Source organism: Canis aureus, chromosome 34 (genome assembly GCF_053574225.1).
Source record: "Canis aureus isolate CA01 chromosome 34, VMU_Caureus_v.1.0, whole genome shotgun sequence".
Classification (NCBI taxonomy): domain Eukaryota; kingdom Metazoa; phylum Chordata; class Mammalia; order Carnivora; family Canidae; genus Canis; species Canis aureus.
The window spans coordinates 17,106,974-17,131,528 of record NC_135644.1 but is presented as its reverse complement, the minus strand read 5'-3'; the positions used below and the strand labels follow the sequence as shown (position 1 = coordinate 17,131,528).

Genomic DNA, 24,555 nt, shown 5'->3' with positions numbered 1-24,555 from the left:
CAGGTAGATCCCCATTTTCCTAGGGATTCTGATATAGAAGGACCCTACTAGGTCCTATAAACGCCTAAGTCTTGCTGGGAAACAGAGCACGGAGGTGAACCTGGCCTCATCAGAATTTTCTGGGTCCATGTAGAACAAGGATGGGCCAAACTCTGCCTGCAAGCTGGGAGGAGATGTGGCTTGTCGGGCAGACCATCACTCGTGCCTGCGGGACACTTTTTACTAGATTTTCTGCTTGCCCTTCCAACGTCGTGTTGGCAGAGCCGCTCAGTAGGATTGGTATCAACATAATGGTCAGTGTTAGTGCCCGCTCACTTCCCTTCTCCCTCACCCCTGCTGCGTGTCTCCCAACTGCACGCTCTGCACTCTGACATGTGTCTTCCCACCGCAGATAGACCACCTGCGTGTGCAGCCACATGCACGTCGGCAGAGGAGGCGGCGCCCGTGCAGAGCTCCCCTCCTCAACACCCGTGCACGGACACCTGCGCACCGGAGGGAGGCACCTGGGGGCTCAGTGGTTTAGCGCCACCTGCAGCCCAGGGCATGACCCCGGGACTCTCTCTCTCTCTGTCTCTCTGTCTCTATGAATAAATAAATAAAACTAAAAAAAAAAATGATGTAAACAATCTTAAACATTCCGATAAGGGCCAATGTCACTCTCTTCCTAACTCTGACATCAGAATGTTTGATTTTACCAGATTCTATCATGATATGATGCTTGTTAGTCCAAATGAGTCATGATCTTTAATCTAGCAAGTTTTACAAAGTTTCTGAGTATAGTATAAGAACATGTTCCAAGGGAGAAGCTGGACTCATGTTTTTATAAGACTCAAATCACATAGGGACAATGGAGGCTCAGATCAGGAAATACATGAAACTGGATATTCTATCCCTGTCTTTCCAATATAGTAGCTTCTAGTCACAGGTAGCTTCTAGAACTTGACAAGTGGCTAGTCAGAGCTATGCTGTAAGTATAAATACACACCAGATTTTGAATATTTAATATGATAAAAGAAACTATCTTATTAATAATTCTTATATTGATTATATGTGATAATGTTTTGTATATATTGGGTTAAATGAAACATATTAGTAACATTGATTTCACCTGTTTCTTTCTACTTTAATGTGACTAGAAAATTTAAAATTACAGATGTATTTGTATTTGTGACTCATATTTTTATTGGAAGACACTGCTCTAACATGGGGCTATGTTGTCTTGCTCCATGGGGCTCACAAATTGTTGACTACTTGTATACATCTAAAATGATCATTCCACCAAGATGTATTGAGCCATCACCATACACCAAGTACTAAGTAAAGCACTGGGGATATTAGGAACTACATAGTGCCTGTCTTCAAGGACCATAGACATTTAGTATGTGCAGGGAGCTCTGGCCACTTAGAGGATGAATGGCCGGAAATAAAGGCTATCAAAATTTTGGTAGATATCCTTCCAGGTATACCTTTGCACATATAGGTACATATAAACACAGACATCGATACACATAACAGATTGGTAAGGTGTGAGGTGTGTGTGTGTGTAAAGAGGAGAGAGAAAGAGGTAGACAGATGGCATCATACCCCTATAATGATTAGAAACTCACTTCTACACAACATATAATGGACAACATTCCGCAAAAACAATACACATAGGTCAATATCATTTTATTGGCTTCATGGTAAACATGGTAAACATCACTGTATATATGTGTCTCAACTAATTTTACCTTTTCTACCTCTTTTTTTTGAACTTTTAGATTGTTTCCAAGTAATTCTGAGTAACGCAGAAAGAGACAACCATGCTCACTTTTGTGATTAGAAATTTAAAATAAACTATGAGAAATGGAATTCCTGGTGAATCTATTTCTGGACTCTCTTATCCTGTTATGTGGCTTTCAAATCCATTTTTGGTATCTACTGTTTTAATTATTGTGCCCCTGTGCTACATTTTTCTCCTTTTGTTTTAAATTTTTTAACTTTATTTTTAAATTAAAGATATACATGCGCATAAATCTTTCTGCTGTTTCTTTTGGTATTTACTTTCATCTTTTGAAAAAGTTGTAATTTTTTTCTAGCTTTATTAAAATATAATTGACATATAAGATTATGTTTACCTTCCTCTCTTAAAGTAATATGTTTTATTGGTATTTGTTTAAATTTTTAACTGTTTAATTTCTACCAGGGAATATGAGGAATACACCCATATCCTATCCCCATGCAAATCTTCTCCACGTCTTCTCTCCCTTTCCATAACCTGTCTCTAATTTGGGTTGAGATCAGCATTCAGCATTAACATTGACATGGCTTTGCAAATAACATTCTCAGTGGGTCGTGCAGTGTAATATGAATATATTTCCTTTCATGTATAAGCTTTCTTTCACTCCAGAGCTAATAGCTAATAATCCTCTCTCTCTTTCTCTGTCTCTCTTCGTATCTGTTTGTCTTTCTGTATATGCATCGCTAATTCACCAGAAAACTCTGGCAGGGGGAATGTTACACAGTCTAGCAGCATCATGTTTTTCCTAAAGACATCCGTCATGGAACCTGAGTTCCTTGTTTCAGTCTGGGCTGGCCACTCACTCTCTCTAGCAGACCAGTTATCCTGGGATTTTTCCTCCTAATCATCCTGGACATTCCCATCACCTCATTCTTGAGTTACATCACCTGTTTCCTAGGTCCCATATCTTCCTCTCTCTTCATTTACTTTTGTTTTAGGAAAACCCTCCTGTGGCTTCCTGAGAAAAGATGTATGGGGAGGGAAAGTTTTGAAACCTTACATGATTGAGAGTTTCTTTAGACTTCTCTCATTCTTCAGAATAGTTTTCTGGATATGGAATAGTTTTCTGGATATGGAATAATTTTCCCTAGAATTTTGAAGGCAAATGTTTACATCTTCTGACTTTTAGTGTTACTGTCAAGAGATCCTATGTCATTATGATTCTTTTTTATATGTACCATGTTCCCCCCTCTCCTGGAAAATTTGAGTATCTTCTTTGGCCAGTTTTCTAAAATTGTATAGTAGTGTGCCCACAGAGGATCTTTACTTATTTATTATATTCAATACTTGTTGAATCCTTTCAGGTTGAAAATTCATATCCTTTAGTTATAGGAACTATCTTTGGACTCTTTAATAATCTACTCCCCTCTAATCTTTCTGGAACAGCAATTAGCTAATTATTATACCTCCTAGGTTGTTCCTCTAAAATTTCTCTTTTTCTTTTTTTTCTACTTTTTGGCTCTATATTTTTGTCCTACCTTCAGGGAAATTTCCCCAACTTTATCTTCTAATCCTTCTTTTTTTTTTCTCCTGTAAACTTTTTTATTATTCGGGGCTATGGGATTAGTTTGATCATAGCATGAATCCATCCTGAAAACATTAGAAATTACAGAAAGACTTGAGATAAGTGTCAGACAGAACAGAGAATGCAAGTACCCCTGTTATCTGAGAAACACTAATAATGTAAAATTTGCAGAGACCAAATCTTGCTAGTGATATAGGATGTGGGATAGATACAGAAACATTGGTACTCCCTGATGTTGTAAAATAAATTTGCAACTTTATGTACTTCTATATTTTTTTTTGTACTTCTATATTTTTAAGGTTATAGTCCTTCGCCTTGTCACTGAGCCTCAAGAGACAATTGTTTTCCCACATTCTTTCAAACCCTCTGTCGGCAACCTTTCCCACTCATCAATAACTTTCAAGTACCTTATTTGAAAATAATTCTTATGCATTCATTTTTCACACCCCACACATTCCACTCCAGGAAACTGGCAGCCTCCCGGCACAGAGCTTATGTTCTTCTTTGAAATGCACACTTACACAAATGGATTTTGGTCTTCTTTCTTCAATATTACAGGATGAGCACATGCATACTGCAAAATTTAATTCCTTCTTGCAGGCATCTTTATTCTGTAATGTACTTGTCCCTGCCATTTTTTATGACTTACCTAGAGTACTGTCCTCCACCCTCTCCCTCCCTGAGTTGGCAACCATCAATTCTTCTGATCTAACCAGTTAACTTGCTAAACCATGTTTATGGTTATTTACTAGGAAACACCGGACAGACACATAAATAACATACCTCAATATGCAAGAGCTTAGGCTTAATTTGTAGGCAGAATTTCAATTGTTGGCCATGGGAGGAAAAAAAAAATCTATGCTCTAAGTGCATTTGAGAAAGAGAGAGAATAGAAAGACATCTTGATAGTAGGACAATGTGATAGGAACTGCTACTGAATTTTTCGTTTCTGTTATCAAGAGCTCTTTCTTGTTTTTTTTTTTTTTTTTTGGTATGTTCGTTTTTATGAACTCTTGTTTTTATTTAAATAGATAGGAATATCTTCTCATCTCATTATGTAAATTTGTTAGCATTCTTTGAATGTTTTCTGAATCTTTGCGTTGGCTCTGTTACCTCTAACACCCTTGTTCTGGGCATTCTATTGTTGTCATTTTGCTTTTTGTGTTACAATATTTCCTCAGTGCCTGGTGATTCTTGATGGTCTATTCATATGGAAAATGAGACACTGGAAAGCCAGTGGGTACATGTTGGTTGGTGGGGCTTCACAGTAGAGTTATCTGGTTGGGGAGTTTCTTTGGAGTATCTCAGGAATTGGTCTGATTGGTCTCTTTTCTTGAATTAGCCAGTTTCTCCAGAGGCTACTCCTATAATCTCCTGCTAGAGAAGGAGGGGGCTGGAATTTTTTTCTGTTCATATATAGCTTTCTATTCAATCTCCTTGTCTCCTGTATGTTAGCTACCCATTCAAATGTGACTAATGTCTCTAAGTCCAAGCTTCTCAGTGAGCTTCCCCATCCAGTCTTTTGCTAGACATTTAGAGAATGCCAGCCATCCTACTTCAGGAGCGGGGTGTGTACTTCTGTTTTCATACAGGCAATAGAAGTGGAGGGTGGTGACAAGGATTAAAGATCTGGGATAGAGCCTTTATCCCAGATTGCTGTCCTTTGTTTCTCCAATGTCTATTCATGAAATGAAAATAGTGCATTTTACCTTTTGTAGCTTCATTTGGTTTTATACAAAAAAGCCACACTGGCAGATTCTAGTCCTGTAAGTGGTGACTTCTCCACCCACTTCCTATACCCTGAATCTATAAATCCACATTCCTAACTGGTAAGTCCTTACAAATACTTGCTCCTTTCTGCCTTTCCCAGCCTGAGAGCATCCAGAGTATTAAAGTCCTCCTTTTCCAATCCCCATCTTTAGAGATGAATGGATGTGCTTTCACTTGCAAGAAAACCTAAGTCAAGAAATAGATGGTTGTCAGTCCTCCTGGTCTTTTCGCATATGACCTTGGTCCAGTTTGATAAACATTCATTGAGTGCTTATTATAAGTGCACTAGGCTCTGTGAACACTGAAGTTTCAAATATGCAAAGGATAATCCTCTGCCCTTGAGGAATTCAAAGTCTCATTTACTCTATGACTTCTTGTTAATTCCCATATAGTAATTGGGACTAGCTTCTGGATGGAGAAAGCCACTGGGTAATAGCTGAGCGTCTGCTTGACACTGGAATTTCACTCACACTAACCCTAGTTTCTTTCATGTTCTATATACAGATTTTTAAAATTAAATTATTATTGAAGGTCTTTAGAAATTAGCCTGTATCCCAACATATGATAATGTCTGTAAAAGCAAAATATCATTTCTCCTTGAAGAAAAAAAAAAACCATGGCACTCCTGTAATTGGTGTATCATTTGTATATGAAATTCTTAAGTCAGGTCAACTGATGGGGGCTCCTGTGGTAACTAGTTTGTAGTAGGCTCCTTTCTGGGCCATCAGTTCTTCATGGGTCCCCTTTTCAATCACTATCCCCTGTGACATGACAGCAATGATATCTGAGTTTTGGATGGTAGACAAACGATGAGCGATGACAATGCAGGTCCGACCTTCTCTGGCTTTGTCCAGGGCAACCTGCACCGTCTGTAAAGACAAGGTGGAAAGTTGATGCAAAGACACATGTTGGTTCCTTGGTCCAGCATTGCAAGAATTCTGCTTAACACTACTTGAGTAACATTACTATATCCAGGGGTTAAACCCAAAAGCTTGACAAGAGAGAGAGGATTACATAAGTATTTGCTGACTGCAATGCATCAATGATTTCAATTACCCTCTACAGGCTGAGAAATTTTAGTGAAGCAGGACTGAACCAAACTAGAGGTCACTGTGTAATTTTACAATGCTTGATAGTCTAGTTGGCAAAAATGAAACCAGAGAAACCGTTAGGTAAGGTAGCAGTTAACGGGTCATTACTGATACAGTTCTTCATTGCAGACATATTAGTTTTCTCCAAATGAATCCTGATTTTTAAGGTGTTAATTATAAATGGTAAATTTCATAATTTTGTCTTGCACAATTGCATTTCGTTTCATGCAAGCTGTGCATCAGATACCACCTTTTACTTAGTGTTGTATGCTGTCTACAAGCTCTGCCATGTAACGTTGAAATTATAAAATATGAAACACCTAACAGATGACCTAGATTACTTTATTTCACTTAAGAAAGCTACCTTTGGAATATACTCTTAAAAAGTGTATCTTAAAAGCAATTCTTATTTTAAAGTTAAAATATATTTTTTATTTGAAACACCCTATTTTGACTCACTTCCTCTAGATTATTGTCTTTTTGTTCCACTAATAGTGGCCATTTATACTGTCAATGAATCAGAAAATTGAAAATAGTGTCATTTTATAAGGGCATATATTACAGCAAAAGATTCATTTATAATGATCTAAGACATTAGAAAATCAATACATACCTTTTCACTTTCTGTGTCTAGGGCAGAAGTAGCTTCATCTAGTAGCAAGATTTTAGGATTTCGTACAATGGCCCGAGCAATAGCAATACGTTGTTTCTCTCCTCGAGATAGTTGAGACCCTTGGGACCCAACATTAGTTTCATATTTCTGGAAAAAGTATGGTAAGTTTGAGACCCAGAAACAGTCATTGCCCCTATGCTGTATGGAGACCCCACATCAATGACCTCTCTATGGATTTAAACAATTTTTTTCTCTTTTAAACTTGGGAATGATAAATAAATCCTTCTCTAAAGGATGTCAAATCCATTTAGGAATATAGGAAAAATATAGTGTTTGTTGGGAAACTAGGGGATTTTATATCCCCTTCTCTGCATGTATTTTAGGTTTGTATTTTTTTTTCTTTCTCCCTGTCTGTGAGATCTCTCTGATTTAAGATTCCCTGATTTCCAAATTACTGTCTGGAAGATCTTTCCAAGATGGAATGACAGTACGAATGCAAGGGCCCTTTGAGAGATCTTCTGGTCCATCCTCTTATTGAGAAGGCATCATTCTGGATCACAAGCCTAGGTGTGAATCTAGGTATGAATCTAAAGCCCACCACAAACAGCACAAAATTTATAAACATAATCATTTACAAAGAAAAGTAATTTTCCAGTGGTATTTAAAAGAAGAGGAAAAGATTAAAAGTTTGGTTCCTAAAATTTCGTTTTCATGTGTTAATTTTCTTTGTGATCAACCACTAAGAGGCTTTTGGTGGATGGAAAAACGCAGAGTTGATATTGTACTAAGTTCAGACTTGGCTCTGGAGGAGTGAGAAGCTCCAAAGCAGATGCAACTTACCCCCACCACGCACAAGATATGCTGCCAAATAATGCAATCATGATGATGGCCATAAGAATAGCAGCAGCTTTCTTTGTATGGCTATTATGCATATTCTTACATTTTAATGTTATTTTTTGCATTTTGCCGATGATCAAGTATAGAAAAGATAAGTAATTGTCCCAAAGTTACACAGTAAGTGGCAGAGTTTGGGTTCAAACCTAGAGTTGCTCCACGTCTCAGGATTGCTTCCCACCATGCTATTCTAATGCTCAGTGTAGTGCTGCTTTATGTACAATAGGTTCCATGGCATCCTTTGCACTGGATAATACAATACTTTGCAAAGCTAAAGAGTATGCTGACATTTATTTTGCTTAAAGGACAGAGACAATCTCAGGGCACCAGGAAATGACCTCTGTTGCCTTTGACCCTTTCCTTGAGCCATAGTCATAATCCTTTTTGGCCATTCTACCTCTATCCATCCCCATCTCCCATTGGGAAAGATTCTGACCTAGTCCTCACCTCTGGGAGTGACATGACAAAGTCATGCAGCTGTGCCTGCTTTGCGGCTTCTATGACTTTTTCCATGGGAATTTCTCTGGTGTTGTCCCCATACTTGATATTGTCCATTATGCTACAGGCAAACAACACTGGTTCCTGGGAAACAATCCCAATGTTCGAACGGAGAAACTGGACATTGACTTTTCTGCTGTCATGCCCATCTATCATCTGCCAAGAGAGGTGACAAACAGAGCATTAAGTTTTAGAATTCCAGCCATGAGAAAAGTTCATATTCTAGAGGCAGTATTATACAAGATATTTGCTTTGCTTACGAGATAAAAATCTCAGGAATCTTATAAATATGTTAGGTTGTCTTTGACCTCTGGAGGTAATGCATGTCAGGAGTGGTGTCAAAGTTATAATCAGATTGTGGTTTTGTTTATTTGTTTCCCGTATTCTAGTTTTATAGGTAGTCCAAATGAGAAAGGCACTTGAGATAGTATTTTGTTAAAAAAATTTCCCCTTATACTTTGGTGCAGCACAGACCCTACAAGTATGAAGAATTGCTCAATTTTGAGACTTCACAGGTTATGAAACAATTTTTTCTATGTAAAGCTGTTGGACAATATAAGAATCAAAGCTATTTCCTTGATTTTACTGGAACTAACATGAGATAATAGACCCAACTAAGAAAGGAGTACATTTATTCACTTAGTCAGTCAACAAACATATATTGAATTTCCTGCCACAAGGGCGCCATGGTAGGCAGTCTTTTGTCTGCTATATAAGGAAAAAAATAATCTCTGTGTTCATCTGTGGGGTAGTTAGACACAAGTACAGGAATTCAAATATCTACCATTTGAGTTGTTTCACTTAAAAGCCTTAAAATAGTAAAGGTACAGTATGTTTAACATACTACTGCAAAATGTTTGGCCTTATGATATTTCAGAAAAAGATGATGTTAAATGCTGTGAACATAGTATATTTTAAATAAATTCTCAGCAATGGAAAAAGCAAACACCAGAGGGAGAAAAAGTAGGGTATTCCTCAACAATTAGCCCTGGCTCATCTTCCTCTTCTCATTTTCCATAGTACTTATAGATTGCAAAGCACAATTTAATACCTCATTAAATACTGGAGCTGTTTGCTAATTATTGTACATGAGCTAGTATTGTAAGCTCCTAAAAGATGGAAGACATGCTTCATGCTCCTTAGAATCTACCACAGGGCCTACCGAACACAGTACTGCATATCACAGGAATGAAATGTTGACACTGTTGAAAGCTACATTTGGTAGCTTCCTTAAGAGCAAAGACAATATTTTAAAATTGCATAAAAGGTGGTATTTTTCTTACCTGAAAAAGGTTTAGAAATGTTTTACAATGGTATAACAAAATATATTGCATTTATGAGATTTAAGGAATCATGCTGATTTCTTCATGGGCATTGCTTCCTCCCTATGACCAGAACAGGCACTGTGCACAGTGAGAGAAATATACTTAATGTATATGTTATTGTTGGAAAGGTCAAACGTGGAGGATTCGGTCCCTGTATGTCTCATGGTTCGCAATCTACCTGGGGTGATAACAGGATAATCTGAACTTTTGGAAAACCAGACCCTCTCCTTTGCAGAAATCAGAGCCCAGTGCAATGTGCTTTCTAGATTCATCAATCACTATGTACTTGTAAACAAGTGTTTAAAATTAATAACAAAGTAATTATAAACTATGTATAATCAACTCTTACTCTTTATTTGCATAATTTCCTGGATTCTACCAATATCCGTTCACTTGTTTCTTTGCTTTGGCTTAGGCAAGGGAATCTTTAGTTGCCTCCTTTGAGTTTCTTTCAGCTTTTCTCATCATAATGTGACCTGTCCTCCTTGCAATGAAGATTCTACTACCCAGGGAACTCGAAAAGGCCTTTTTCAAAATATTAGGATTAAACAGTCAGGTGTGGAGCAGAATAAAACATTCTCAGACCTATGCCTCTGAATCATTTCTTAGAAAACTACTGGTGCACACATTCCAACAAAATGAAAATGAAAGCCCCAAAAGAGGAAGGTATGGGAACTAGGAAATAATGGATCTAATCCAAGAAAACATGCAGGAAACTCACAGGGTGACAAGTGTTCAGCAGCCACAGGTTGTAATTAGTCCAGGCAGTGACAGGCAAGAGAGACAGAAGCAGGTCCCTCAGAAAAAGGTAGCAGGATAGAGACATTGGAAGAATGTAGAGATTTTATAAAGCCAGGGGATGCAAGAAAAAAGAAAGTCTTTCAGAAAGCCTTCCCCTCCAGAAAGAAAATGCAATGCTGATGTACCTCACCACTTGGCTATGGGATGAACAATATTACATAATCATAACAAAAGTTGTCAGTTGATTTTTAACTTTTAGAATCAGTCGAGAGTGAAAACATGAAAGATCATAAATATTATAAACAGAATGGTCGTGTTTTGCATTTTGGTAATAGAAAAGTACTGTTATTAGTACCAGAGAAATAAAAGGAGGGAAGGAGAGGTGAAAATAAACATAGAATTGCTACTATTCTCATCTTAGAAAATGAGAATTCAAGGGATGCTATCTGTAGGTGGTGGAACAGAAACAGAATTATATTGATTAAACTTACAAACAGAGAAACTTTCTAAAGTTATACATCCATACTGGGAGGAGGTGCGTAAAAACAGGAGGAGTGGGAAGGGTAAGCTAAATTTCCATCTCTTGAGAATAAGTCAACAGAGAGTCTAAATTTGTTAAATCGTGAAACAGCAGCATAATCATATTATTTAGAGACATTGAAGTAATCATTGAAGGATCTAAAAACATCAAGTAGGTAAAAATAGTTGTCTTTGAGCAGAGAAATGGGGGAGCAGTGAGAAGGGTAAGGGTAAGAATAAGAGGTTGCTTTTTATTACAAATCTTTCCTGTTTTATTTTGTTTTCCTCTGCATGTTATTTGGAAAGAAAGAAAAGAAGAAGGAAAGAAAGGAGAAAGAAATGCTCTGGAAAATAAGCAATTCACCAATTTTTCAAATCTCCCTGCCAAAGCTTTATGGCACAATAACTACTGATTTGAGTTCTTTATATCATTTAGACCTAAGCTTCTCGAACCAGGATTATGTCAGATTTGTTGTACGAAACCCCTTCTCTTGCTTATTTATCATTGCGTTCCTTATCACCCCACTCAGTTTTTCCATTCGAGGTCATCAGTTTCCTGATTAGTTTGCACTTTCTGCTCCATTTACAGATACATGAACGCTCCTGTTAAACACACTCATCTTCAGCTTTGCAGTGTGCCCAGTTTTCCTTAACTGGTCAGCAGACCATCTGGAACCGGGAAGAGTACGATATTACAAAGTGAGAGGTAGAATCAGGTCAACCAGCAAATGACTGGAACTGGACAATACCCGTAGGGGTAAGTGTCCAAGGCAAGAACTTTCCAGTGAGTCTGGCAAGGCGTGATCTTGAAACTACTTTGAAAGGGCTGGAGACACTCTGCAGCAAGCGGAATTCTCCAGAGCATTCACATTGCTTACCACCTTCCCTTGGTCAGGATCATAGAAACGTTCCAACAGCTGAATACTCGTGCTTTTGCCACATCCACTGCTTCCCACAAAGGCCAGCGTTTGGCCTGGACGAACGGATACCGAGAGACCATTCAGAACTTGCGTATCAGGTCGAGAAGGATATGTAAATTTACAGTCGACAAAGTCAACCTGGCCCTGGAAGTTGTCCTGTGGAGGGGAAGATGGGGCTTACATATGTTCCTACTATATGTAACAGTAGAACAGTGTTCTACTAGAACCTAGAATACTGAAAACGCGCCTGAATCTGAGTTTTAGGTCCTTGCTTAAGATATCTTCAACAGCACACTGCCATAGAGCAAGTCTAAAGATAGCTGCTTGATGAAATGGCATTCTGTTCCCCGTTCTGGAAGGTGTAGACTACAGGGAGGTTTGAGCAGTGAAATGTAAGATATGTGACCTCTTATTCTCATTCTCACCTAGAGGGATTTCCTTGTCACCCATTCTTTGACATTCTGAATGAAAAGACCAACTAGAAGAAATGGTTCCATCACAGAAGCCAGTAACTGTTCAAAACCCTATAGTTCTGCTCCCCCTAAAGATTTCAAATAATAGCATTACACTTCAAATAATTCAGAAAGTTACTTGCAGCCTGTATTGCAAAGGTTGTGCTATCTGAATTACGAATTATCAAGAGGATAGTATTTAATAACAACAGGAGGAACAGGTCGCTTGACCAATTTACAAAGATTTCTGAATTTCGTTCAGTTTTCCTAGGGTTTAGTTTTGTTTGGCTCTGAGATATTTAAAAAAATAGGCGGGGAAGATTTAAAAAAAACACCTGTGAGGACTATCAGAAGAAAAGATATTTTGTAGAGATTGAATTAGTTTTCTGGGAGTCCACATGAGCTAAAACTTGAGCCTAGGTAAACATGAACTAAATCAATATTATCGGACAGGAAGGACTGTTTTTTCTACATCCTGTACCAGAACATTAGTAGAAAACATGGTGGTCAGGTAGGTCTCAAAAGACACCCAGCCTTCATTCATCATCCATTCGTTCATCCATCCACATTTCATTCATTCTGGAACTAAGTGTGTTTTACATTACACAGAATTTAGCATTCACTGAATATCATTGCCTTATTCAAATGCCAGTTTTATGAATAATTTTAATGCTAATTTACTTCATTCCTTTACACTTATAAATCTACTGTCTGTGCTTTCTGAGTGCATATGAACGAACCCATAGACTGCAGGAATTTGAAAGCTAAGTGGTATCCTATGGACATCCCTCCCCAATGGGCTGTACATACACACGCATGCACAGCCCTCCCACACTACCCCTCACCCCCCTCAGTACTTACCCACTTTTCACCTGCACTACTGTACACCTTGATTGGGGGTTGTCGATCCAGCAGTTGAAAAAAGCGTGCAGCTGATATTTTAGCTTTGGCATAACTGGGGGTGTAAGAGGAGGCTCTTCCAAGAGCTGTCGCGCTCAGCACAACTGAAGAGATCACCCTGCAATAGAGTAGACACCCGGGTAGAGCAGGAGTGTGGGGTGGTTGGTATGACAGCCTAGGAGACAGGCATTGTGTGTGTGTGGGTGGGGGGCAGCCCTAGTTCTGCTAGTAAAGAACAGAGCAGCCTTGATTTGTCTGGGAATGGGGGCTTGGAGAGACCAACAGTTTTCAAGTGTGTTGTATGTCAAGTCAAAACGGTGATGGGAGAATTGAACCAGGGGTGTTCACATGTCCAAACCCTGCTTTAACTACAATATCCCCTTTTTCAAAAACTTGTTTGCGAAAAAAGACTTCTTGAAAAGAAACAAAGAGGAGCGGCGGGGGGGCGGGGGGGCTTGAAAGATCACCAGATTGGGTTGAGTTCTTGCAAAGCTAACATTTTCTGGATCTATGATAAGAGTGCAAAAGGCAATGATTAGTGATATAAACATCATTCTGTATCAAGCATGCATGTCACTCATGCTTCAGACACCGTGAGAAAAATACAATTGTCTGTTTGCTTCTACATCCTCTATCCATATTCAACATGTGCAAAACTAATGAGCAAATGAGTGAGTGGATACTGAGTGATAAATGTGGTGACAGAGAGCTCCGGTGCTGTACAGGTGAAGGTGCGAGGGGCATCCTCTAGGTGATCACCTGCATCACCATGCACAGAAGGCCTGCCTCAGGGTGGCAGAGGGCAGTGTGTTTGTGTGTTTTACTGCTCAGTTCACAAGCAGGAATTCTTTTAGGCCAGACTTGCAAACTCAAACATCTCTAGAGGCCCATCCCAGAGCTTAAAGCAATGAAAAGCACCTGGAATAAAATGGGAGATGGTGGAAGGTGATCTTTCAGTTTTTAAAAAGAAGCTGGAAGCTGGGAATTTTCTATAGTTACCCAATTTTTACAGGAAATATGTAAAATATTATATATTCTTCAAATATCTCATAAACTAACAAGTCAACAGAAATTTGCAATTTTTGCTTTGGGGGTTAACAGCTCTCAAAATGCCAAAATTCAGAAAAGAGGCTTTCCTGATTGGGATGGGTATAGTGGAGCAGGAGAAAAAATTTCCTCTGTATTTCTAGAAGAAATCTAGAAGGCAAGAAGACAGAGCTCATGGCTTGAGAATGAATTCAAAAGAACAGATTTCTGTTGGGACCACTTTTCCTAATGTCTTCCAAGGCCTTCTCAGACCACCCCCCCTATCCCTTTAACATCTCCCACTCCACCCTACTGCAGTCATATACTGCACTCCCAGGCCCTTTTCCCTGACACCCTTTGGTTTTCACCCCTAGAAAACTGGATTCAAAGCTAATGTTATCAGCTAAGCAGGCACAGACTATAAGAAAGGAAATAATTCCCCTGTCCTGGCCTTTGCTGTCTCTACCTAGGAGGATTCAGCTGGAAACATGCCCTTCCTGCAAGAAATAGAGTTCCAGTAAGATGGTTCTGTGCACCTTCTGATCCAAGTTCTCTAGATTTTTTCCGCATTAACTAGTATGGCAGACTGTGTAAATGGTTCATTCATCCTCTTACTCTGTACACATCCCTTTGCAATAGGACTTTATTACTCCTCTGTGATATTGTGATTCAGGGTGAGAAACATATATTTGGTCTTTGGCTCTCATTCCTGGCACAGAGCTCTTAAACCCTTGGAAGTTCCTATATTTGGAGAGTGACCAAGGTCTCCTTTGTTGTTAATGAAGTGACTTTGGATGGTCCCTAGTAACCTAACGTTGGGAGCTGGTTGCCAGGCAAAGCAACCATACAATTAGAGGGGTAGGACTTTCAGACCTATCCCTGCCCCCCACCTCCAGGGAAAGGAAGGGTATCTAGAGGGTCTAGGGAGGTGATACAGGCAATCTTGCAGGGCTGAGCCCTTAACTTATGGGATCCAATGCTACCTCCAGGTAGATGGTGTCAGAATTAAGTTGAACTTCTGACACACCAGGGGTCAGAAGTGTGTGTGTGACAGCACTGTGACAGTAAAGGAGAAACACAATCAGTTCCTCTCATCAAAAGGTAGATTCCGTTCTCTTTTCTTTAAATCTGGGCTTGGTTGTATGACTTTCCTCGGCCAAAGAGATAATAGAAAAGGATGCACACAGTACACTTGAAAAGTGCAAGGGGCTTGCTCACTTTTGTCGTACTTCGAACACTGAGACCATGATATGAAGAAAACAAGCTCACCTGCTAGAGAGGCCAGGTGGAGACAAGCCATGCAGAAGCCTGACTAAATCAGTCCAGTCCAGAGGAATCATCCTGATAACCCACAAAATCTTGAGAAATAATAAACCCCAACTGTTTAAGACACCAAGTTTGGTATGGTTTGGTAAGCAGCAAAAGCTACCTTAGAGCCAGGCTATTCCTCCCTGGAGTGTGGATCTTTTATGACCTTGGCCTGATAATCCTCACCTGAACACATAGCTGAAATGGAGCCCCTCATTGGGAATTAAGTAACCTCCGTATCTGTAGGAAGCAGAATTGGCAACAAACACTATGCACTGGGAAAAACCAAAGCAGAATCCATAAACATTGGCTTTTCGAAAGGCTGTCTTGAATGGCTTCTCCAGCTCAGCCTCAAATGCTTCAATAAACTGTCTCTCTTTTCCAATTCCAGCAACAGTGCGGATATTACTGAGAGCTTCATTTGTAATCTGAAAAATGAAAAAGAGTTTTAGGAATAAAAGAGTAGAAAGAACTACTCCGGTGACATTTCAGCCACTACATGGACTGGATCTGGTGCAAATGGCAGAAGGTGGTACTAATCCACAGTGGAGGCATCATCTGGGAACACAAACAAGGGGTTGGAAGTCAACTTACCTGGATCATGAGTCAGTTAAACTCAAGTTCTACTGAATACTAACATGGCTTTGTTGCCTCCACTTGTTGTAGAAGAGAGAAGGGAAAAAATGTGCACACACTTATCCTTGAAAGCTTTTTAGCTTTTTAGTTAACTTATTTGAAATGTCTAAAATGATATCTTTAGATGTCTTCTGAGATAAAAGATATTTAATAATATATGTTCAAAGTATGATTCTATTTTTTAAAAAAAATTAATCTGACCAAATATTCTATAAATATAAAGTTTATCTTTATACTATGAATTTGCATTTGTTTCAATCTGTACACTAGGGTAAATAATCACTGTTTCTGAATTAGCATCCTATCCTAAAGTAGCACAAAGATGGGCTACTTTTTCCCACCGGTATATGAAATCTTTTTGGCTTCTGTCTACATGGGCAATGTTCACATTCCCTCCTTTAAGATACAAAACCTAGGTAACAGTAAATCTGTTAAAAGAGTAAAGGTGTGTGTGTGTGTGTGTGTGTGTGTGTCTGCACGATTTCTTACACCTGATAAATGTCTACACTACCATCTCCTTATATACCCCTGATAACCAGATATTTCATTAGAACACGATTTTAAAAGTGCACCCCTGAAACCTAAGAGTATTTGAGACCTAAACTGTATGTCACAGTTCTAGTTGAGAAAGACATCTAAGTCTAGCAGATGCTAAAGTATGAAAATTAAAAGTCTGTGCCATTCAAAAAATGATAGCTCTTCTCTGCCCAGGCAGCATGACCCGGGGCAACCATTTAGTTAAAAAACCCAAGCAGACAGAAAACCAAAGTCTCCACTCTTGCGAACAAGAATAAGAATAATCTTGTGAATCAGGATGTGGAGAAAATAACCATTGGAGGGAAAGGAAATTGAATACGTAACCCTCTGTGTTGGCCCTGCCCTTTCTCTATGCCTGTTCACACAGCATCAGAGCTTTATTACCATAGCCTTCGGGCAATGGCACATATAAAAAGGCTAGTGGGACGTTGCCAAGGATGAACATTTGTAGGCTAACAGCTTCCTTAAGTCTCTTTGTACTAACTCATCCTTCTAGGTTTGTCTGACAGCCACTTAGCAGCAAGCAGTTTGAAAATTGGCTCTGTAAGATTACCTGGCCAGCGATCTCCAGAGCCTCCTTGTCCTGGGTGGCAAATCCTGTCAACATTCTGGTCTGTAAGGCTCCCGATAAAGCCAAGAAGGGGAAGAAGCACATTATGACCAGGCTTAGCTTCCAGCTAAAGAAGAAGGCAATGATCATGGCCACAGTGACGTTAGTGAAGGAATTGACCATCATCCCAATTTGAGAGCCGGCTGCCTGCAAACCAAAAGCAATCACTGGGTCTGAGACATGCAGTCTCTTTTACCAAGTACCACTATGTGAAAAGGCAATTTTATAACAAAAGGATCATTTTTTAAAAATTATTCTGATAAAATATGCATGACACGATGTTTATCATTTTAGCTCTTCATAAGCATATAATTCAGTGGCATTAAATACATTCACATTGTTGTGTAATCATCACCACCATCTATACACAAAATTTTCCTGTCATCCACAACAAGAACTCTGTATCCATTAAATAATGATCCTCCTTCCTCCCTCTCCTCAGCTGCTGATAACCTCTATTCTACTGTCTCTATAAATTTGCCTCTTCTAAGCAGCTAAGTGGAATCATACAATATCCTTCTGTATCTAGCTTATTTTACTAAGCATAACATTTTCAAGATCCATCCCTGTTGTAGTACATATCAGAATTCCATTCCTTTAAAAGCTGAATAATATTTCATTATAAGTATATATATCCCATTGTGTCTATCCATTCATCTGCTTGTGGACACTAGGGTTGTTTTCACCTTTTGACCATATGAATACTGCTGCTCTGAACACTGATGTACAAATATCTGTTTGTGTCCCTGCTTTCATTCCTTTAGAGATATATACATATATATATATATATATGTATATATATATACCTAAGAGTGGAATTACTGGGTCATTTGGTAGTTCTATGTTTAAAAATATTTTTTAAAATAATGAGCTCTCTAATGCATTTGAAGCCTGGATTAATAAAAGTCTATTTTATCCGCAACTTTTTCGGAAGCTCATCTATTGACTGATCTCATTTCATGGGTGAGCTAGAGCAGTCAGTATTAAATTAATTCAGCCCTAAGCATGGACGGCATGTGTGTCTGGTGGCTATGCATTTGGTCTGCTTGAAAATACCCATACATTGGTCTGATGGTAATATTTCTGATTATTTAGTGAAGATTGATGCTTGTCCTATAATTACAGTTTTGAAATTTGTACAAGACTATTATTATAGGAGACCACTTTGATTCTCATTGATACAAAATCACATGCTGACTTAATAACTAGCTGTTCAGTCAACACAAAATGGACAAAATGGATTCAGTCTTTATATAGGTGGAGAGTGGATACTGTGGTAATTACTGTCTATATCCAAAACTGTTTGATGGTTCCACCCTTCTTTCAGTTGCAACTATGCAGATGTGACCAAAGGTTGATGCCTTCTGTGTAGAAAAGACTTGCATGGGTACAACTGCGGGATTTTTGTAAGTATTGTAGAGACTTTAGCATTATTTAAAAGATAAAGAATGCAAAACAACCACAGGTAAGTTATTAAGTAACTACAGGTACTAAGGAACTGCTATGCAAGAATAATTTGCACCGTTATACTGTGTTGAAGACTCAGATGGAATATGAACCCTGTGGTCCCCCAAATTCCTGTATTGGTAATAACTTCCTCAAAGATAGAAATGAAAAGCTAAATTAAGAATTTATTTATAAGGGGGATAGGGTAACTGGATGACGTGCATTAGGGAGGGCACATGATGAGAGGAGCTCTGGATGTTATATTATATGTTGACAAATTGAATTTAAATAAAAATTTAAAAAGGAATTTGTTTGTGTACCTATATTTATAGCTGCATTACCCACAACAGCCAAAAGGTACAAGCAGCCCAAGTGCCCACTGATGGATGAATGAATAAACAAAATGTGGTCTCTACAAACAATGTTATATTATTAAAGCCTTAAAAAAGAAATGAAATTCTGACACATGCTACAACATGGATAAACCTGGAGGACATTAAGCCAAGTGAAATATACCAGTCATGAAAGGACAAATATTGTATGATTCTGCTTATATGAGATTCCTGGAATAGTCAAATTCTTAGAGCCAACGTGGAATGGTGGTTATCAAGGCTTATGGGGGCAGGGAGGAGAATTAGTATTTAATGGGTACAGAGCTTCTATTTAGGATGATAAAAAGTTCTAGATATGGAGAGTGCCATGATGGTTGCCTAACAATGTGAATAGACTTAATGCCACTGACTTGTACACTTAAATAGTTAAAATGGTAAATTTTATGTTTTGTATATTTTACCACAGTTAAAAGGAATAAAAGAATTTCTAGTTGACAAGGACAGTCAGGCATTAGAGAATTTGGAAAATAGCTGCATAGTTCTTCGGGATGTCATTATTTTGTTTTCTTTTACATTTTATTCAACCAAATTTAGAAAATTTAAAAAGTAATATGGCTTAAGATACATAAAATATATATACATATGTAACTATAAACATTTTCACGAAAAAGGGATCAGACTAGATTTTACTTTGAACTTCGTTTTTTTCAGTGTAACAACCATCCCTCCAGATCATGACATTAATACCTTTAAAGTAGCTTCCTAATTTTCCTTAGAATGGATGTATTCACTCAACTATTTTCTTACTGGTGAATATTTAGGTAGTTTCCAGGGAATTTTATTAATGTTTTGATCAATATAAAAATACCCTTGGAAGCACATTGTCAGAAAATAGGAGAGAACTTACTCATATGAATTTTAGTAGAGAATTTGCATACCTGATGTTGTATAAGTATTGAAAAAGAAAAAAGAGATATAATTATCTTTCTTTGAATATAATTGGATTATATACCTAGAAAACCCAAAGACTCTATTAAATTTTTAAATAATTAGTTAATAAGAAAACTTGAAAAAATGGATATCCATAAGATAAATATACAAAAACTAGTAGTTGAAATCTCAATCTAGAATATTCATTCAAAATAGTGAAAAACTACATAAGAAAAAATGGATGAGATAGAGTGATACATTAATATATCTGTGTATTATATATACTCTACATAGTATATGGCATATTATGTCCTATATATCTTGCTAAAAACTAAAGATTCTTGTTTGTATGTTTCTCAAGAGGGGACTTTGGGTATCCCCACAATGGCAATCCTCGTGTGTATGGTAGGGGGAGATGGGGGGGGGGTGTCGCTGCATGGATGTATTCAGTTGGAATCAAAATAAAATTTTCAAAGAAGTCAAGATGATTTTAAAGTACATTAGAATAATTAATGTCTAGGAATAAATAAAAGAATTTTGAAAAGGAAAAATTATTGTGCAAGGATCTACCTTACCAGATAATAAAAATTTATAAAGTTACATAACTAAAAGAGTAAGGTCCCAGCACAGAATAAATCAAGCTGACAATGAAAGAGAATAGAGAATCCCCATAGCTCCAAGCATCTGTGGTAAATTGGTATTCACAATGGGCAGGAGGATTTCAAATAGCTGGAAAATGAAATCTACATTAAAGTTTGGTGGGGGAATATTTTCTATCCAGCTTGGAGGAAAAAAAGCCAGATTTCTACCTTACTTTACTATTAAAATAAATTTGACCTGAGTAAGCAATGTTATTTAAAAAAAAAAAAGGTTAATGAAAATATTACTGAAACTCTTAGAAACTTTTTTTAAGGATAAGTAAAAATTCTTGTAAGATGAATAGATGCTACTCTCTGAATTCAAGTGAGAGTGAATAACTTTGAAAAGCCCTTGCAGATTGAAGGATGCAAAAATAGAAGAAATAAGGTGATAGCTTATTTATTTAACCTAAGCTCGAGTCAAGTAAATTGGACACTAGAATACTCAGACAGTAAAAAGGAAATTGCTACAAACTTCTTCAAGCAGTGAGACAACACACATTAAAACCCTTTGAAATGATTATACATTCTGATCCAGTAATTATATTTTGAGAACAAGAAAAAAAAAAAAAACAATCAGGGATGTGCCAAGCTTGATGTAAAATGATATAAGTTGCTTATAAGGGGAAAAACAGAAAGAACATTTAAATAAGGAATTCTTTAATGATGATGCATTAAAATGATGAATTATACAACCATCAAAAATCTACTCTAGAAGAATATATAATAACCAAAATATGCTTATGTCAGATTGTTGTGGGGGGAAAACAGAAAGATTGCAAAACAACATGTAGAGTGTGACCCAAGGTCTGTGAGAAACACATGTATACTTAGAAAAAAGCTCTGAGGAAGAGGATCCCATGTTCCTCTGAAAGTCTCCCATACCACTGTCCATATTTTTGGCTGAACTGGCTAGGAGTCAAGACAAATGGCACTCAGTTTTTCAGTCTGGGGTGGAGTTCTTCCAAGAACCTCACAGATTGTGGTTTTCTCCTTCCTTCCTTCCTTCCTTCCTTCCTTCCTTCCTTCCTTCCTTCCTTCCTTCCTTCCTTCCTTCCTTCCTCTCTCTCTCTCTTTTATTCCCACAGAAAGTGCGTAGAGGTGCTAGGCAACACAGTCAACTCTCTTCACTTTAATACAAACCCCTGGTTTTCTAAAAGCATTGCCTCATCATTGTTCAGGTGACACAAGAATGAGTCACCTCAACAAGGCTACAGGTCCTGAGGTTCAGAAACCACAGCTTTGTCTCTCCGAATGCCTCGGGATTCTAGATGGCAATCATTTACTTCTTTTCTTCAGTTTCCTGACTGGCTTTTACAGAGGCAACCCAGAAGATCTTCTCTTTTCCTGAGACTGCCTGCAAGCTGAGCACCTGTGTAAGGAGGCTTTGCTTCCACCCTCTAGGGGGTGCTATGAAGTCTTGTAGAATCTGAGTCTCTGGGCCTGAAAAGGATCTGAGAATGAAGTCTCAGAAAAGCTCTCAGTTTGCTAGACTTCCAGTAAATCTGAAACCCTGACAGATTTGGACTTATGGCACCGATTCTGGACATTGCCTGGAAGACACTGCTGTTTGTCAGCATTGGAAATGGTGGGAAATGTGGCTCTGGGACATCTGAATCCCGTGAGTTCCTATTTCATGGGAAGCATACAGGTGATTACCAGAATGCTCAAAGGAAAGAATGTTTCCTCCATTAAAAACACCCCCTGACTTCCCCCCATAGCTTACCCCTTGAACTTGGGAGGCATCCGTAGCAAGCCTTGTTGTTAATGCCCCGGGGCTATTTCTGAGGTCATCGAACCAGCCAATGTCTTGCCCTAACATTGCTCTGAAACCATATTTACGCAGCCTTTTTGTGAGGAGTTCTCCAGATTTAGCAAAAGCATATCCCTGAAACATAAAGGAGCCTTTAGTGATATTTTAACACGAAAAGAGAGGAAATAATTGTGAAATCACTTGCTAAAAAATAAAATTCCTTACCTGCAGAAACTGAGTGCAAAGGGATACACAGCCCACTGCTACAAACAGCAGGCACACACCATTGATCTGTGACCTTTGTTCTTCTTTATCAGGAAGCGAAAAAGTCTTTGCAAGATTGTAAGCAAAGATATTACTTTGTTATTATAAACAATAGCAAAAAAACCCAGAATATATGTAAAAGAAATTTCAAATTTTAAGATATATTTAAAAGAACATTTTCTTAAGCACTGGGTTAAGAAAACATACTAGAAATTTAACCAAAGTTAGCCATGAATATGTGTACTTTAATTCCCTGTGGGAAAGGAAGGTTGGCAAAGGAAAACCAATAGCAACCATTTGCAGAATTTTCATCTTGTTTTTTAATGTGATGTAGGCAATTGTGTCAGCTTTTCATTGATACAGATGAGAAATATGATTAAATGTCTCCAATCCTTTATGTAATAAGGCAAAGAAAAAGGGAAGGAAAGATGGAAGGAAGGAAGGAAGGAAGGAAGGAAGGAAGGAAGGAAGGAAGGAGGGAGGGAAGAAAGGAACGAAGATGAGTATTATCATGACTTATGTCCTCAAAAAATAGAAGCAATAAAGATGATCTTCCCACTCAGGTACCCTGTTATTTTACTTTACTTTTTTATTTTATTTTATTTTATTTTATTTTATTTTATTTTATTTATTTTTTTAAAGATTTTATTTATTTGTTCATGAGAAACACATACACACACACACACACACACACACACACACAGAGGCAGAGACACAGGCAGAGGGAGAAGCAGGCTCCCTGCAGGGAGCCCAACGTGGGACTCAATCCTGGGTCTTCAGGATCACACCCTGGGCCGAAGGCGGCGCTAAACCGCTGAGCCACCGGGGAGATATATATATATATATATAATATGAATTATATAATTATATATGTGTATATATATATATATTCATATTGATGAATAATAGCATCATTAAAAAAGTAACTAGCTATCAAGGCATTAACTGGAATTGCCTTAGGAGAAAAAACACTTTCCATCCACCTGAGACTGAGGTTGTTTCTAAATCAGAAGAAGTTGAAAACATGCCCTCGCCCCCCCAGGAAAACTATGGAAGTTGTGAATGGGGTTTTTGAGTCTACAATGAGAAGTAAACTATACTTTATAAGCATATTCTGAACTTGCAGATGTATGCTCAGTAACCGATTGGGGACTCAGCTGTTGCAATAAGACAAGGGGAAGAACAGCTGCATATTCTAATGACATTACCCTATAATGAAATAGATTTCAGGTACAACAAAACTTCTTAACTTGGGCTAAGTGAGGGAACTCTGAGTTCCATAAAAAGTATGCATTAGACAGCCTTATTTATTATTCTAAATTAATTTAAGTAACTAGAACAATGCTAACAAGCAGATGCTCAAAAGAAACCATTTATTCAATAAATATTTATTTAGTGCCTGCCACATACATCTTGCAAACAATGTATACTACTCTGTTAACAAACCCTTTTTTGTAAAGCAAAATAACCTATTCAAAAATCACAAATTCCAAAATGGAGGGAGGGGTTCTAGATTAATAAGATTTACTGTTTTAAGGACAGTTTCCAGGGTCTTCATGCTTCTTAATACAGGTGGAAGTGGGTTCAGAAGATTCTACAGTCATTCTTCCCACCATAGAATAACTCATATGTTTACTTTACAGAGTTTACAAGTTTAGGGATTTAAAGACCTGTTTCAGTTTGGTTTTAAAAATCACTATACAAATCCCCCAAGCCCCAAACTGTGACGCCACAATTCCCAGTTTGTTTAGCTAGTGGTTATCATTAGACAAGGAAATGTCTATTTTTGTGATTCCAGTGGTTTTCTTCTTGGCAGGCTTTTTTGGCTCTTGGCATTACTCATCTTCTCAGTGTTAAAGTATTTGGCTAATGTTAAATCCACACAACTGCCCAGTTCAAGACTGTGCATCTGTCTATCCATAACCTTTTTATTCACAAAATTCTATTCTTTATATATTCTTGTTGAAATGCAACCCCAGAAGCTACCCATCCATAGGTTCCTCTACGATACATCGCTGCTATTTTTGTAATGGTAAGTCTGTTTAAG

The 24,555-nt window shown here is 38.0% G+C and overlaps 1 protein-coding gene across 3 annotated transcripts in view; it reads right to left on the bottom strand.

The window, feature by feature from the left end:
• Positions 1-5,706: 5,706 nt before the first annotated feature.
• ABCB11 (ATP binding cassette subfamily B member 11) overlaps positions 5,707-24,555 on the bottom strand; it is an 88,201-nt gene continuing 69,352 nt past the window's right edge. For all 3 annotated transcript variants that reach the window (XM_077883014.1, XM_077883015.1, XM_077883016.1), the window contains 9 exons: positions 22,470-22,574; positions 22,218-22,379; positions 17,089-17,292; positions 15,549-15,790; positions 12,990-13,146; positions 11,635-11,832; positions 8,121-8,327; positions 6,780-6,926; positions 5,707-5,944 (listed from right to left, as the gene is read on the bottom strand). In XM_077883014.1, the coding sequence (XP_077739140.1) occupies positions 5,744-5,944; positions 6,780-6,926; positions 8,121-8,327; positions 11,635-11,832; positions 12,990-13,146; positions 15,549-15,790; positions 17,089-17,292; positions 22,218-22,379; positions 22,470-22,574 (1,623 nt within the window). In that variant the 3' untranslated portion in view covers positions 5,707-5,743. The remainder of the gene's footprint in view (positions 5,945-6,779; positions 6,927-8,120; positions 8,328-11,634; positions 11,833-12,989; positions 13,147-15,548; positions 15,791-17,088; positions 17,293-22,217; positions 22,380-22,469; positions 22,575-24,555) is intronic.